The sequence below is a fragment of the Vanellus vanellus genome, assembly GCF_965231255.1.
Source record: "Vanellus vanellus genome assembly, chromosome: 2".
Lineage (NCBI taxonomy): Eukaryota > Metazoa > Chordata > Aves > Charadriiformes > Charadriidae > Vanellus > Vanellus vanellus.
The window spans coordinates 32808481-32825461 of record NC_138906.1 but is presented as its reverse complement, the minus strand read 5'-3'; the positions used below and the strand labels follow the sequence as shown (position 1 = coordinate 32825461).

Below are 16981 nucleotides of genomic sequence, written 5' to 3'. Positions count from 1 at the left end.
CTACAAAAGAGAAGAATTTAGCAACTTGTGAGTATCACCAGCAGAAAACTCTACCCTTCAGACACTGGGCACTCAGTGTTTTTCTGCCTCTGGGCAGAATTTCTAGGGAAAGAGCTTCCTGGATACCTAGAAAGTTGGGAAGCCTGCCAGGCAGAGACACTGGCAGTATGGCTGTGAGCCTGCTCTCTGTGGAAAGTGTTGGGGGCACCAAGGTGTAAAATGTTTCAGATAGTCAATCTCTGCTGCAAAACTGTTCAGTTTTGGACATGTTTTATGATCTTTAGTGGTCCCTCTGTCTCCTTTCCTCCGTCTGTGCTGACATCTATCCCTCCTTGATAACTTACTTCCCTTTTGATACTTTCCCTATCTACCTTAAGATCCCTTTTTTATCCTTTTTTCTCTACTTTTATGCATTGGACAGTACCTTATGTTTAAGCTTTATGAGCCTTCTACTGCTTTCATTTACACGTTACCTGTTTAATTTTCGTAGTTTGTTAAATGGCTAACTCAAGGACTATTTTTTGCTTCTGATGTCCACTGTATACTGTTTCAAAGTATTTTAAAAGGAAGAGTTTGTTTTGTTTTGTTTTGTTTTGTTTGTTGTTTATTAGGGTATCAACATCAGTATTTAGATAAAAGTTTATAGAGAACTTTAAGCTGTCTTAATATTCAGGCCAGAGGGACCATTCTATTTCAAAGAATATGCAGCTTAAAGCTACAGTATCTTTAAAGACAAACAAACAAACAAAAAGTGGACGGTCACACTGATGTCTTTTATTTTTAACATATTTTATTTGAAGAGTGACAGACTACTTTGACAGCATTTCAGCTCCTCTAACAGCATGAAAACAGTATCAATATGGTACCAATTATGGTACTGAGTTACAAAGTACAAAAAATGCTATCCTTGTATTTTCATATTAATTTGAAATATTAGCTAAGTTGCTCTTCTTAAAATGAAATAAACACTGTAATAAATTCATTTAGAAAGGGTACATTTAGTGTATTTCTTGAGTTTTATGTTGCCATTAATGAATATTTAAAATTGATGCATTTCAACTCAAGTGTGCATGCAATGGTGCAACATTTATGCAAAATTATGAGTTACAACTTTTTACTCTACTAGTCATTGGTGATAGATTTCATAACATTTAACTACTAAAATGCACTTAACATCAATGGAAAAGTATCCTTCTGTGTTTTTAAATGATTGTAATTTTAAGTGTGTTACCCTATGCCTTCATTTGATCACTACATGTCTGAATTAATGCTGCAAAAGAAATAGCAGGGGAGAGGTATTTGGCTAATATGAAACAAAACCAAATAAAGACATTTCTTTAAAAGAACAGCATTTAATGTTGAAATTCTGTTTAATTTGTAGCAGTGAGAATTCTGAAGCCATCAAATGAGTGCTGTGTTGTTGCTACACTGCTTTTTGGTTTACATCCTATTTGTAACAGTTGGGTAATAAAGGACTATGGGGTCCTTGTAAATGGTTGTATAGGTGTTTTTGTTATCTGGTCAGACACAGGGCAGGTCTATTTTATTTACCTACAAAGGATATTGTCTAGAAATTGCAGGCAATGGTGAGGCTCTAGAACAGCCTAACTGTCATTAGTTTCTGGTTTATAGCTCTAAACACATTTAACTTACTGTAGGTTTACTCAGGCTGAATTAAGTTAAAGTGCTTTACCTAGAGTATTTAATTATGACTGGGTTTATTTTCTTTTTTGGTTTGCGTTCTGAAGAACAAAATATTGTGGTTTGGTTTTATGATGATAGCTGCAGTTACAATTGATTCACCTGCATGATGGCATCTAGATACTGTTTATGAAACTGCATGGAGAAACAAAGTGTAGAAAAAATTCTTTTAATCATAATTTGTTGCAGGAATTAATCAACAAATGGAAATGGCTTGAAGTCCTCTTGTGTAATACAGGTACTATTGCTAGCATTGGCCTGTAAGCGTATATAATTGAGCAGGTGACACTGCTCATACCTTTTTATCACTTTCTAAGCTATACTTTTAAATTCTGGTAAGGACAAACTCAAACTTAGTTCAGTTAGCACAGCTCCACTTTCCTAAAGACTGTAAATTTACTCAGTGCAAAGTGGATGTAAATCGTTGCCAAGTGGAATGACACATTTTTAAACCTTCTTCTATTGATGTGACTATTCCAAGTGAAAGACCCAGTTAGTCAGGATCAGATTGTGTTAAATCTCAGCAAAGAGTTCATTAATTAATTGAAACACTTACAAAAGTTTGTTCATTTGTAGGCTTCAAAGTCTTTAAGCGGGGGTGGGTGGGGGTAGAGAGAACAATAAGTGTTCACATCTTCACATATTATTTTTCTTACTAAAAGTGTTGTAGCAAATATTTTTAATAACTGTAGCTGAAATAACCTCCTCAAATTTTGCAATGGACAGAGAAGTTCATTACAGTTAAAATATGTGAGAAAGCTACTGATGCAGAATGCGTATAAAAAAATAATTCTTCTTAATTTTAGCCATGTTATGAAAATGACAGTTCAGCCATGTTTGTCTGTATGTAGTTTTTTGCACAATCTTCACAAGCAGATAAATTGTTTGATTCAACTAGAACTTTTTGTCATAACTGACTTTTTTCAGGGATTCATTCATTTTGCTATTTTATTTGGTTTTAGTCTGAAGCATGCCACCTACGCCATTTTTCCTAACTTCTGTAGTAATTGTAATTATCAGATGACCAATTCTGCTGGGACAGGATGCAAGCTATCTGCTCTTCACTTTGTTTAATATGTTATAATTTCTGGATATTTCTTCTAACATTCTTTATTGGTAATGTTTGTAAAATAAACCCTGGGTGATTAATCTGCTACAAGATTCTTCTAAAAGTATGTGCCTTAGCACTCTTTCTTCTTAAAAAAAATCCCACCTTTGTATAGTAATTATAGCATATTTAGTAAATTTACATATTAAATATATGTATTTATGTGTGTAGTACTTATGGATATACAAACTTACACACATACATAATCATGTACTACAGAAAATCTGCTGGTAGTAAAGTGTTATTTCTTCTTACCCAGATATGAGACTGGGATGAGACTGCAGTGGTTGCTGAATACATTCCAGATTTATTTTAGGAATTAGCATAAATTTATTTTAATAACATGAGTATGGAGTATAAGGTTATGCTTAAAAATCTAGTTATTGCATAAAAGTTGAGTCTTCCCATTTCTATTTTGGGTGTTTTGTTGAGTTTACTTCTTTGAAGATACATGCTAGCTGAGGGAAAATTTTGGCAGTTACATATGTCTGTAGGATTGATAATATCCAAATATTATTTGGCTATAGGGAGTATTTGGTAGGAGGACCCTGTGAGAGCATGTATTTTTTTTTAAATTTATTTTTTCTGTAAACTTTCACCTCAGTAGGTGAGAATTTGGATGCTGCTTTAATTAAGAAATAATTCTATTTGGTTACTTGAACTTTCAAAATGAAATAAAAAAATTAAGAAATTGTGTTAAATCAAATGCTTGGATCAGAAAATGTGAAGGACTTTTAATTTAAAGCAAACTTTACCCTTGTGCACAAAGGCAATCTGTATCAGGAATTCCAAATTTAATTTGAATTTCTGCCATCTGAACATTAGAAATACATTTACAACTCCAAAAACTTGTACATTCTCCTGTAATTCATATTTTCTAGTTTATTAACCTTCTCCATATGGTCTCTGCTTTTTTTTTTCCCCACATATTTTGGGAAAATTCAGATTTTGAAACATTGTCAGAATCAACGAAATCTTCCAAACTTGGACTTTTACTGGGGATGCTTTCACTTTTCACAGCTAATCATGTAATAGTCACTAAAGGACTAACATTAATGTGTGTGATTGTTGTCATAGCATCATGTGTGAATCAAGGCCCTCCAACATCTACTTCTTTTTCAACAGCTCATTTTTCAGATATTGGGTCAATATAAATAGTTTAAAATGAAATAATCAGTTAAGGAGACCTACCCACAAACAAAAATAACCCAGAGCTATTACTGTCAGTAGATTAAAGCTGATTATACTCATTTTTGACAACATTCGGAGATCAGGCAACGTAGTTTAAAAAAAAAAAAAAGTAATGGATTGAAAATTACATTTCAACATAATTTTCTTTCCATTATCTCTGAAATATTCTTTTTAACAAGTGAAAACCATTGTTGTCCCAAATCTGGGTCCTTTACCCAGAGTGCAAGCCAATAACATGCAGAGCAGAGGCATTTCCAGGTTTATTCCATTCATGCACAGAAATGATGTGCTCATTCCAAAACGGGAACACACCTTAGGTTCATTTTTACACATTGATTATTACATATTCAAACAATTAATACATATTCATTGTTATTTTCTTTAATGATTGGTCAAGATTTCTTTTCTTCCCATATAAATTAGTTCGCAGACTCTGTCTTCTTTCATTGTTCTCTTTTGAGTAGGTGGTATCATTTGGGTAGGTGGTCAATGAGAGGGTGGTCGTGATCTCCCCCTGCTGGAATTACCTTTTACCTACTTCTCTGATCTTAGGAGTTCGAAGTGGTTTCCTTGGTTTGCTGACCAGGCCTACAGTTCATCACTCTCTTGGCAGGAATACCCTGCTTATCAACAATGCTACATTGTCTGGTGGTTAGTTCCTTAATTGAATCGTAGATAAATCATGTCTAGTTACTATTTCTCTATTTTAATATATGGTAAATAATTAAATAGGGTTGGGGCAGTATAAAGGACTTGAGCAGCAGCAGGTTTCCTTGGTTGCTTCAATTACATTTTACATTTCATTTATTTTACTAGTTAATGTCAATTTTACTACACCACAATATTTCATGGAAGTCTGCTGGAATGAACAATTTATCTTTTTTTTTTTTTTTTTCCTCTTCTCACATTCTCTTTTCAGAATGACGAAAACAGTGGCTTATGTTGAAATATTTTGTACAAATTCAAAAGAAGAAAAAGACCAAAGAGACTGTGGTGTTTTAAAAGAATTTATGGGTGGAGATTAATTCCAAACACTAGATCGTGTCTTGTTCCCATTTATGTGTAGGGAGGAATAAAAGAAGTTATTATTCTATCCCTCCCTGCTCTGACCCATCCACAATGGCAACTCTTTTGTCAGGAGACTATTAATAAGTTGGTTTTTTGCATCTTGTGAGGAGAAAGAAAGTGGAGTGATGCAGCTTCTCCTTCTTCCTTCTGCGTGTCGTCCAGCAGAACCAGTTGTTGCATTTACACCAGCTAGGAAAATATAGGAGGCAGTTGAACCTCTTCTATTTGGTGTTAGGGTAGATCATGAGTCAAAAGCTGTCAATTTTTTCTGACCAAATTATGTGTTCTCTTCAAAAGTCTTAATATGGTAGGAGTTAAAATATTACATAGCATAGTTAAAACCTCTGAATAATTTTCTTTATGATACAATAAAGGGTGCAAAATTTCCTTTACTTGTCTATATCCTATTTTTCACTGAGAAACCATATTTTGTGTGTTCTTGGTATCAGGATATACTGATTTGTGTTGTCTATAACATGTAGAGTTCTGTGTATGTTGACACAGAACATACACATGAATGCATAAATCTTCACAATATACACACTTGGGTTTTTCTTGATCTTACATTTTTGTGTACAATCAGTAAAGCAGAAGAGCAAATGATAAAATTGCACAGGTTAACTGTAGTAGGAGAAAGGAAAAAGGTCAAATGCAATATAATATTTTCTTTTTTTCCACTAGTTCCCCACTTCTCCCGCCTGCCACGTGTCAGTTCTGCTCTGTGAGATGGAGGAAGAAGGGATGAGTTCCCGCAGCTGGCTTGCCTTACCTATAGTCACATTCATAGTTAGGGATACTGCAGCCTGAAATGCAGAATTTAAGGAATATTAACTTCTGCTTACCACAAGGGCGGGTGAAGCTTAATTGGTGTGGGGGATCCAATAGCTGTATGAATGCTTCATATCTTGTAAGAAGTAAGAGGCCAGTGAAAATTACTGACGGTGTTTCAAATTGTTGGCTTATAGTTTACTGTGTGTTCTTGCTTATGATTCCTATGGGTCTCATGCGTATGATTCCTCAGCTCCCACCAATGCAGATTTTCATGACAAAACAGATAAATTGCAGGAAATTTTGAGACATCACCAATTTTAAGAAAGCAGAAAGCTACATTTTTGTATGTGAACATAGTACATGTAGCTCTGGATTGTGGAAGGACAGGTTTCTTTTCCTGTGGAGACACTGGAATTCATAGAGGTGATCCTATGCTTTCAGTTAGCCATGATAGATCTTTTCAGGCAGATTTTACAACCTGCTAACCTGGCAATGCAAATGGAGTTCATCCTCTTTCTCTCTGGTATACAAGCCGTTAGAAGCCATTCTGCTGTCTGGACAGAATCAGGTATTTTAAGGCAGCTCAGTAACCTGTTGTAGCCATAATCAGAAGATCAGAGACCTGAGCAGGCCCTGTATTTCCAGTTGAGTATCGGTCTATATATGTCTGATACAAAATTAGAAGATGCCTGAAATTGTCTGTTATTTGCCAAGCATAGTCATAGCTGCTACTCGGAAACCAGTCCTTCAATTTCTGGTTTTCCTGAGATTTAGAGACTCAGCCTTTATGAACTAGCACTAAATTAGTGTAATGTACTTATCAGTAAGTGCTTGAAAAGAAACAGAACTCTTATCATAGTAATTGGAGATTGGTTTTAGGCATATTAAGCATAGGCTGACCTCTGTTTCTTTTTCCTTGGAGTCCCACATATTCTGGGAATCTGGGATTCAAAAGAAAATGAAGAGTGGGAAGTAAGAGCTCTGCTTTATGCCATTCTGCTTTAAAGCTTCTCACATATCTATGAGATACATGGGGTAACTGCAAAAAAGTGTGCGTATAGTCATGATAGCACTATGGAAACTAGTGGTTGCTTTATTGTCAGTTTTGTAGTATTCTGTGCAGTAACAGGAGCTTAAAATTCTGGACTATGTTAACTGTGAATGAAATGAGATTTTTAGTACCTATAAAAATCTGAAACTAATTTTAATATTTTTATTTCTTCAGAGTTGAGAATTCTTTAGTCAATGTGATCAGTGTCATCCTGGAAACTCTCTTGAAAAATGTAGTTTATTCTGAAAACTTTAATTTATTTATCTTGTCAGTTGCCAGGACTTTAATCTCTTAGTGATTTTAAACTCTTTGCAGTCATTATTCCTTAGTAACATTTTTTTCTAGTTCAATGATTGTCATTTTTTTGTATGTGTCTTTTTATGCGTGCTTACTGTTCTGTCATAGGATTTCCTGTGGTATGTTGAATGGGATACACTAGTGATTGGATTCCTGAGGTGAAGAAGAAGAAAAGCCCAGGCTAAAGAATTTTCTACAGAATTGGCTTTTTAAATGTGTTGCAATAGAAAAAAATAGGAAGACACCTCAGAATGCTTGGTCAAAGCCACTAGTGAGTTTCCCAGGAGCTTTTAGCAGCTGAGGAAGAGGGAAATAACAATCTTCTATGGAGGGACTTTCTTCTAGATTTTACCTCAGTTCTTCCACTGAGTGCAGATTATTTCTTAGAACTCAAAAAACCCCCTCCTCTTGTCTTCTTCATCACCGTTTTCCTTAATAGTGTCTGGCAGCTGCTGCAAGTAGATTGCCTTTAGATGTGGTTGAAGTCTCTCAAGAGTCCAAATCTGGGGTCTGTAGCTCATTTCCAGCCTTCTTCCCCACCCTGTACACACTTACCCAGTGATGCCTCCTTGGCTGCTGACAATATGGAGGAAAAGAATTAAGGAGTAGAGATGCTGTGGAGACAGAGGTGCTAACAAATTTGGAAGAAGGATTGTTACTGCTGTTTCCCCCGTGCCTGCCTGGCTCAGATTTTACCTCCCCACATTCTCCAGTCTGTGCAGAAGTGGCATCATGTCTCTTCAGATTTTTAGTTTAGACAAAATAAGTGCTATATGGTATTATATTTTGCAGCTACCACTTTCTATATCCGTATAGCTAGTGATGGTTTAGTTTTATATTCTTATATTTTACAATATCTGTAAGATATTGTAACTGAGCTCCTTGAGTTTTTATTATCTTATTCCAAGAATATTATTGTGAGGATAATTCTTGGCCTAATTAGTTGTTTTATCCTGGTTCTTAAAGGGCTATTTGAGGGGAGGAATTTTCTTCAAAGCAATGGGAGTTGGCAGAGTAATTCCTAATTGTTTGTGTTTGTAGCTTACTTGTAAAGTGAAGGATGCCATAAGCTTCAGAAAAATTTCCACCACAACACATTGGTTGGGTATGAGTTCTTTAATAAGACGAATTTGTATGAAACTGAAGATCTGGGCAAATCTGTTTGTGTTTGCTTAGTCAGACATCACAACAGGAATGTTCTCATAGTACCTGTTCACTGTTATAAAAAACACTTCTGCTATTCTTAAACAAAAGAAAGTAAAAATGAGTTGTTTATGCTGATGGTACTTTTTGTAGGTAACTTGTCCATGGCATTATCGTTAAAGAAAAAACTGTTAATCTTTTGAACTAATGCATATTTGCCAAAAAGGAATTGTAAAATATATGCATGTGAGATGACATGTTATAGTTCCAGAGGCACTGAATGATGTCTCTGAACAATCTATAATTGCTGTTTGCTGCTTCGTTTAATAAATAATACTTTATATAATAGCATGTATACATGAATATTTATTTATATGTATGAAATACCTAAATTTCTTCTGTATCTTTTAGCATAAACTTAGATCCAAAATGGGTTACTCCCACTCTGAGTGAAGGTAGCACCCAACTCTGGTATGGCAATTTAAAAAAGAAAAGAAATAAAAAAGTTCTCTCAGCCATTTTCTATAAAACTTACCTAAGCACCTTAAATTCTTCCATGTGTCCAGAAGTACTGCCTTAACAGCTGAAACATTTTGGTATCTGTTTTGATACATCTCCCTGACCAGCACAATCTTTTAAACATGTTCAGATCACCTCCTCATTCAAAGGACTATTTCTGTAATTTGTTCAGTAACAATGTTACAAGTAAATATTTAATCATATTTTTTTGTGTAGACATACAGAAATGTCTTTTTACCTCAGTGAATCTTCAGCTCTTTTCTGATATTTGGATACTCTCTAGAGAAAGAGATACAAGTTTGAATTTCCCAAGGGAATTCAGCCAAGGTAACCCCCACTGGGGAGGTGTCTTTATCAGGAGAATTTAAAAGAATTTAAAAGTTAAAACTGTGCAGTTTTGCTTCTGCCTTCTGTTCTTTCTCCTTTCCTTTTCTCTAAGGTGGCTATATACCTTTTTTTTTTAATTTCAGGTAACTGGAAACATTGATAAAATCAATAAATGGGCAATGATAATAATAAGGACTATTTCTAAAAATAGTAATAAAATTATTTTTATATGGATGTTATGGTTCAACTTAGCTAAAACACAATGGTGTTTTTGAATGTGTACTTCTCTGGGCTTATATCAACATGTTTCATTACCAAATAAAGTTTTATTACCCAATAATATAGAAGATTATGAACGTTTATAAAGTCTTATTTTGTCAAGTTTATTTTTGTAACACATAAGAAAAGGAGCTCCAGTAAACTTGGTGAATCAGTTGTTTAACATATAAAAAAAGGAATCACATATGATCACATATGTCACATATGATTAATATAAGAACACCTACCTTTCTGCGACCTACAGGCAAGGCTTTTGGTACCTTTTTTATATGAATCAAAGCTAAAACAGCACAGATTTTTATTCCTTCCCACTGCCCCTCCTCAGAAGATTTAGGCCAAATGATTTGAAAGTTCTTTCATGTTCCTCTGAATCACTACTGGCTGCTTCCACTATGTTGAAAATTTTCCTGAGATCCCTAAACTTGTGATCATAATCTCCCTATGACTTCATAATATCTTGTGAAATGGAATAAATTAATTCATATGCCAGGTTAATTGTAGTCAGTCTGATACATCATCTCACACTCTCATCCCCTCACTTGGGAAACGTCATGGAAAATGCCTTCTGAAATGCTAAATCCTTCTTTCTCAGCTTCATTTGAATTCAAGGGGAGCCTCTGAAAGCCAAGCAACTGTTGAAAATTAAGCAATTAGCCTGCATGCTTAAGAAAACAACATCTACCATTATGGCTTATATATTATTCTGATATTATTGATCTGAACTGTTTAATTAATGCTTGTGAATTCATTAACAGAAATAAATTATTTTCAAACCATACCAAAATTTATTGAACTTTTTATCTGAGAAAAGCTGATATGACAGTGAGATTTAAAAGGAAGATATTTTAGTTTACATAGCAGACTGAGCATGATCCATGTTAATGTGGAAGATTAATGTCCTCTGCTTTCCTTTTTTTTTTTTTTTGTTTTTGTCTTTTTGGTTACCAAAATGTTGTGTGTTTCCCTTGAAAAGTAGCTGGGGTTAGGGGGAAATGCTAGTAATTAGAGAAAGGTTAGTTACTTACTGAAGCATTTTTGTATTTTAGAAGGGTATAGTTCCATGAGGAAAAAAGAAAATACTGTATAATTGCAAAATAGAGAAATGCTCATAATAGTGCGTGTTGTTCTCTCTTCTGTGAAAGTTATTTTAAATTAGGCTGAGCAAATGTTTTGCATCTTTAAGTGTTCTGTTCTAAATGAACCATACTCAATACTAAAACGTCTACTCGGTGATAATACTCATAAGTCTTTTATAGTGGTCCTCACAGTATTTCTTTTAAGAAATTATTCCATTTTTCTGCAGTTATTTAATGGCTTATGTATATTACAATGAGAGAGAGATGATAGAGAAAGCACGGAAAGTAATTTGAAGTGAGTCTTTTTTTGAAAGCTCACCCCTTTTTCATTGGAAAGCTAGATGGATAATCTAAACTACTCCTAGATAGGCTGTAGTCTAGCTCAGTTCTGTTATTTACTGTATATATGTTTACAAAAACAAATTTCCAGAAATGACTGCATTACTTCAGAGCTCAGTTCTAATAGGGTAAGCTACACCAAGTATGTTAGGTCCTCTAGAAAATGTTTTTCAGCTGTGGGATTATTAGAATCACGTATTTTGTGGTTTTTTTTTTTTTTTTCATATAAGTAAGAACCTAATCACAAGGCTCTATTCATGGATCTCCTTTAGAGGCAGGACTGTTGTTGCACATTCTTTGGATACAGCATGTGGTTTTGCATCTGCATTTTGGGCTATTATAAACATTTCCGATCCGTATTCAAGTCATTTACCAGCTCCTAACTAACTTTCAGCATCGTTTAAAAGATTTTGGATGTGCAACATCTGAACTCGGGTTATATGAATGTTGCTTCTTCCCTTGGGGAATAGAGCTCACAGAGCATGTTAGAGCAGAAGATAAAGCACTTCCAGCTGAAGAAATCTGACTGTAGAACAACCGTATAGAACAACCACCCACTTTCTTTTTTCCTTTGCTGAGCACCCTAATCAATGGCAGTCAGGGTGTCAAATGTAATAAATGGACACGGCAGCCAATTCATGTGTTATTTAGATATCTGTTGTCTTTCCTGGCCGGAAAATATAGGGCAGTTTGGAACACTTGCTTTGGAGGACACTGTGATAAATGATAATCTGACCATCTTTAGAAAATATTTAAAAGTTTGAACATCTTTGAGAAAGAGAGTCTTCAGGAAGAAGGACAGACATAATTTTAACCTTATTTATTAATCCAAATTTTTACCCAGACATAAATGTGAGCCCATAAATGGGAACAATGTAGCATTAGGGATTTCGTTATTGCTGGTAGCTTGGTGGACCAATGTCTCTTAGGCAGCAGTTTAAAAATCTAAGCTCTAAACTCTGGGAATATTTTTAGCAGTATATACATAAAATCCACAGACAAGGTAAATAAAACAAAGCTTTATGTAATACAGAGATATTTTACATATTTGTCCATAAACCTTACCTTAAATGGGATTATAACTTGTTTTTCTGTTTTCCTTTTTCACTTGGTTATTCCTCTTGTATGTAGTTCAGTGACATAGCTAAGACATGTTTCATTAATGAACAATCTAACAAAGCAATTTCAGATTGTTAAAGACAGTTGATTTAGTGATTAATGCATTTGTTATTCTTGCAGATAAAACATACATTTGTATAGTGTAAACTAATGACCAATTTACTTGGATGCTGATACTAATGCTTTTGCCATTGTGGTTTCATGGTTTATAAGCAGTGAATTAGATATCAGTGACTTAAATAGTGAGGAAAAACGTAACAGATATAGCATGAGTGAAACTGTATGATTTGCCAAAGCTGAGTGGCTGAAACCCTATGATGAGACAAAGATAGTGAGTCCATGTCCAAATTGATTATTTCCATTTTATGCCCAGCTTGAGCCTTGTGGAGGCAATTTTTTTTCAGTCTCTGCTATTTTGGTGTTCAATAGGTAAGTGTTTTATTGGTTGCACTGAACTTCTTTCTCAAATGAGACGTTCTGGATTAGAAGCTCATCATAGATACCCTCTTGCCAAGTTTGCATTCCTAATAATAACGACTTGCACAAGATCAGTCAAATTTTGCAATCTGGTTTTGGTCCCTTGTGAAGACAGTGATACACATTTAAAACATTATCCTGAGGCAGTTGAGTCTTGACCTTAATGGGAAACACCTTATTTCATGTGGACATAAAATTTCTACATCTCCTAAATATTTTAAAAAAAAAAAAAAAGCCAGAGGGAGAGAAATCCCAGCTCTGAAGTGTTGAAATGATATTAAAGTCATTGTAAAAATTATTTATACTGTGACTCAGATTCCAAAGTCACTGAGGCCCTTTGAAAATTTAGCTTCAATTTTCTCTTTCTGGCATGGTTTCAAGCTGATTTCTTTCTAGTCTTTTCCCTCCTAATGCTGCATTCACTGTGCTGAACTAAAGGAGTTGCGTTAGAATTTTCTATGGAGAAATCGAGTCTTCCTGAGGTGTGGGGAAATATCTTCAATTCACTTTTGTGATATAATGAGGCTTTATCCCTTAATTGTTTAATGGTGAAAAGTTGCTGTCCTGTTTGATCTAGAAACAAAGACGGTAACCCTATGTTTTTCAGATTAATGATTGATAAACTCTTTTCAAATCACAATACATAACAGAGTAACGTAATTGATAAGTATGCAGTTGTGTCATAGTTATTTCTGAGATAAAACTGAAATCATCTTAAGCTCTCTTGATATGTTTCAGGACACCTTTACCATTAATAGTTCTATTTTAGCAGGATAAAATGGGATCGTAATGCTTTACATTGCTGTGACCTCATTGCAGTCTACACCTTCCACAAGGGAGGCAGCAGAGGAGGAGGTGCTGATCTCCTCTCTCTGGTGACCAGTGACAGGGTATGAGGAAATGGAATGAAGCTGCATCAGGGAAGTTCAGATTGGACATTAGGAAAAGTTTCTTCACTGAGAGGGTGGCCGGTCACTGGAACAGGCTCCCCAGGGATGTGGTCATGGCACCAAGCCTGTCAGAGTTCAAGGAGTATCTGGATGATGCTCTTAGTTGTATGTTTTAGTTTTACCTAGTCCTGTGAGGAGCAGGGAGTTGGACTCAATCCTTATGGTTCCTGTCCAACTTTAGATATTCTATGATTCATTTTATTGCTTAAAACAGACAATGCTGTCTTACCAGGAAAAATCATCAATGAAGTTTAATTATTCAGCTCTTACCTTTCTTGCAAAAGCAAACCCAAATTAAACTAAATGGCAAATGTTTCAAATCAACAGCTTTTTTTTCCCTGTAAGTACTGTTGCGTGTCTCAGTTCTCTTATTTGACTGTTAGAACCTATTTAAGACTGGGTGATTAGTTTCTCTTTGACAAATAACAACAAAACGTGTTGCCTCCTAGGAAAAGACAGGAGGCCTTCAATTCCGTGAATTATGCATCCAAAACTCCCCTGCTCGTTGTCTGCCAAATTGTCGAAAAAGCTAAGACTCACTAGGTCCATCCCTGTGAGCTCTGTAGGTGCCTTTGATTGCACTTTTTGTATGTGCTGTTTAGCCGTATTCTAATCAAGAAACTAGAGAGCATGGAACTAAGTTTCAGGATCCTGATACAAGTGATCTGAATTGTCTCTGGGCTGTTGTAGCAATACTGTGAGTTTTCAAAGTAATACTGAATTCAATAATCAGTCACTTTCAAGAATGGGTATGCCAGGCTGTATCTTCAGATATCAATATTTTCAAAGACAGCCCAAAGTTTTTGTTAACAGCATATTATTTGATGGACTAGTATGCAAGATTTTGCAAAATGAACAATTCAAAATACTTTGTTTCTCTTTCTCTTTTTCTTTTTTTTTTTTTTTTTTTTCACTCTAGACAATTGATTTAGAGGGGTTCAAGCTGTTCATGAAGACTTTTCTGGAGGCAGAATTACCAGATGATTTTGTTGAGCATCTTTTTACATCATTTAGCAACAAAATCTCTCACTGCAGCCCGTTAATAAAAAACAAACCCCAGCACCTTTCTGGAGGTAAGTAATAAAATCACTAATATAACAGCTGAAGATTCCTTCTCCCTGCTATTTTACTTCTAAGAGCTATAAATATATGGAATTCTAAACTATATGGATTTCTTTTTTTGTTCTGATATTTGTGAAATTGGAGAAACTCATTCATTCATGAACAATGAACACTGAAAAGAAATGGAAACTAAATGGTTTCGTCTTTTTAATTCACAATAATGATGCAGCTGAGACACCAAGTGGACAGTCTTTGTCATGTTAATGCTAATCAGATTGCTATGGTTACACGATCTTGCTGCCTACTCTACTGTATAAACACTTAAAAACCTTCAGAGCTTCATGCAGGAGGCTCCTGCTGGTGCTCTACGGTTTCTGTGCCCAGTTACCTCTGCTTCTCTTAATTGTCTAGGTGTGACACTACTATTAGTAATCCTACATACTTATCAGCTACTAATATTTTAAATGTCCTGTGTTAGCAGTATTTCTTTTCCAAATGCAAGGATGTTCTTTAATGCAGTTTGAAATATTCACGCTAAACTGAACATTTTTATTAAAATGATTTTGAATTCAGAGGACTTAACATGTTAAAATACTTCCATGCAAAATAGTGTTAAAAACTGTCAGCTTACAAAATTTTATAAAACTTTTAAAGAAAATTTGCAGAAGAAATTTAAGGTTACCTTCCTAACTTGAAATACTTGGTTTAGCACTTTAACAATTTGGGAACTCTATCAAAATCCAGTAGCTAAAAGCAGAAGCTAGACTAATTTGATGAAATAAATTGCCTATTTTGAACAGGTGGGATAATCAAGTGCTTAGAGCAAGTTACCAAATAGTTTGATGGGTACTTAATCACTCAAATTCTTTGTATGAAGATTAGGGGTCTTCATATTGCAACTCATCCAGAAGTTGTGAATTTGGTACAAGTGCTACTAGCTGAAACGTTGGCTTTTCTTGCAGATACCAAGCATTAGATTTCCATAAATGCCTCAGTGTACAATACTAATTGTAGGCTATCACCCGTTGAGTCTGACCTGTTTTTTCTTTTTAGTGCATGCTGTTCTCAGCTATGTTAAATAGATGAGTTCCAGTTAGTTTTCTTTATTTAAGCCTACAGTACCTGTTATTTCCACTTTTTAGCTTTATATTTCCTGGCAAAAACCAACCAACAAACAAAAATATTACATTATTGTTGTCAATTATAGTATAATGTGTATATACAATGGTCATTAACTGTAAATAGACTTAGCCGAAAAGTAAATTTTCTGCTAGCAAAGCTTGCTTACCACATTGAGTGTATGAGTCTTCATAGAAATTATTTTTTTTTCATTTGAATTGAATTCTTCAGGTAACTTTTTTTATCCTTTCTAATCAGAACAGCCACGGACACATCTCCTTCCACAAATACCTGCTGCGTAGACAGTACATTTCCAACTTCTTGGGCTTTTTTTGTCAGTTGTCAAGACTCGTTCCATGTGCAGAGCAGTAGGCTTATTAGACTACAGTGTAATCAGTTATGTGGATTGTTCAAAATATTCTGTTGCTAATTACAGCTCTGATGACTTTCTCATGGGTTTGGGCAAGTCATTTTGACATTCAGTCCCTTGCCCTTAAATATTGTTTGCAACAGAATCTCTATGGACTTGTCTAAGTGTATTCTTTATTGTAAGCTGCAGGGTGTATTTTGGATGTCATAAATATTCAGCATTGCATTTTTTTCAACTATGAATATAGATTCTGTTGCCTATAAAGTCTCAGTAGCACACTTTCATTTCTGCTTTTGTTACTTTTAATTTTTCGTTGAAGTTTTCATTGTTCTCATCAATGAGTAGCATCAGCAATAAACATGCACTGTACCAGCCACCAAAATTTGTAAACTTTTACACTTAAGACTTTTTGCCTAACTCCAATAGCAGCTGCCATTTAGTAATGCATACTTATTTATTATGCTGTGCTTTTACATATGTTGTCTGGGTACTACTATTTAATAATCGTCTTTTATCGTTCTGGTGTTATATTTCTATGGTTTTGACACTTCGTATGTAGAAATGATAAAGCTGTTTTTAAGTCATTGCCAGATTTACATCTAAATTCTGCTCGGTATAGGCCGTACTTTCTTCACTTTCGCTATAATTCTCTCTGATAGCTTTTATTCTTATTATGATAGATTTTATTCTCAGTTGTGGTAAAAAAAAAATCATTATTATAGTTGTTATTGTTATCATTGTTGTTTAAACTGTATGCTGTTTCTTACTTTAATGCTACCTCCTAAAAGTCTTTTCTTTTTCACTCACTTTTCCCAGCTTTTAGTTAATTTTCATCTTTTTCTTTAGGCTTTAGAAATAATGTAATATGAGAACAGATTAGTAGTCTTCCGTATGTATTTAGTGTAGTACCAGAAGGGCTGTTTGATAAATTGCTATATCCAAAGCATGTTTAGAGAGGTAATTCAGTTCACCTCATGCAAAAGTTATTTGTGCTTGAAAATATACTGTTCATAT

The 16981-nt window shown here is 34.7% G+C and overlaps 1 protein-coding gene across 4 annotated transcripts in view; it reads left to right on the top strand.

Annotated features, from left to right (window-relative positions):
* The window catches only part of DGKB (diacylglycerol kinase beta), a gene marked incomplete at both ends in the record, with an annotated part of 333552 nt that overhangs the window by 43285 nt on the left and 273286 nt on the right, over positions 1–16981 (top strand). For all 4 annotated transcript variants that reach the window (XM_082479865.1, XM_082479864.1, XM_082479867.1 and 1 more), the window contains one exon: positions 14336–14489. In XM_082479865.1, the coding sequence (XP_082335991.1) occupies positions 14336–14489 (154 nt within the window). The remainder of the gene's footprint in view (positions 1–14335; positions 14490–16981) is intronic.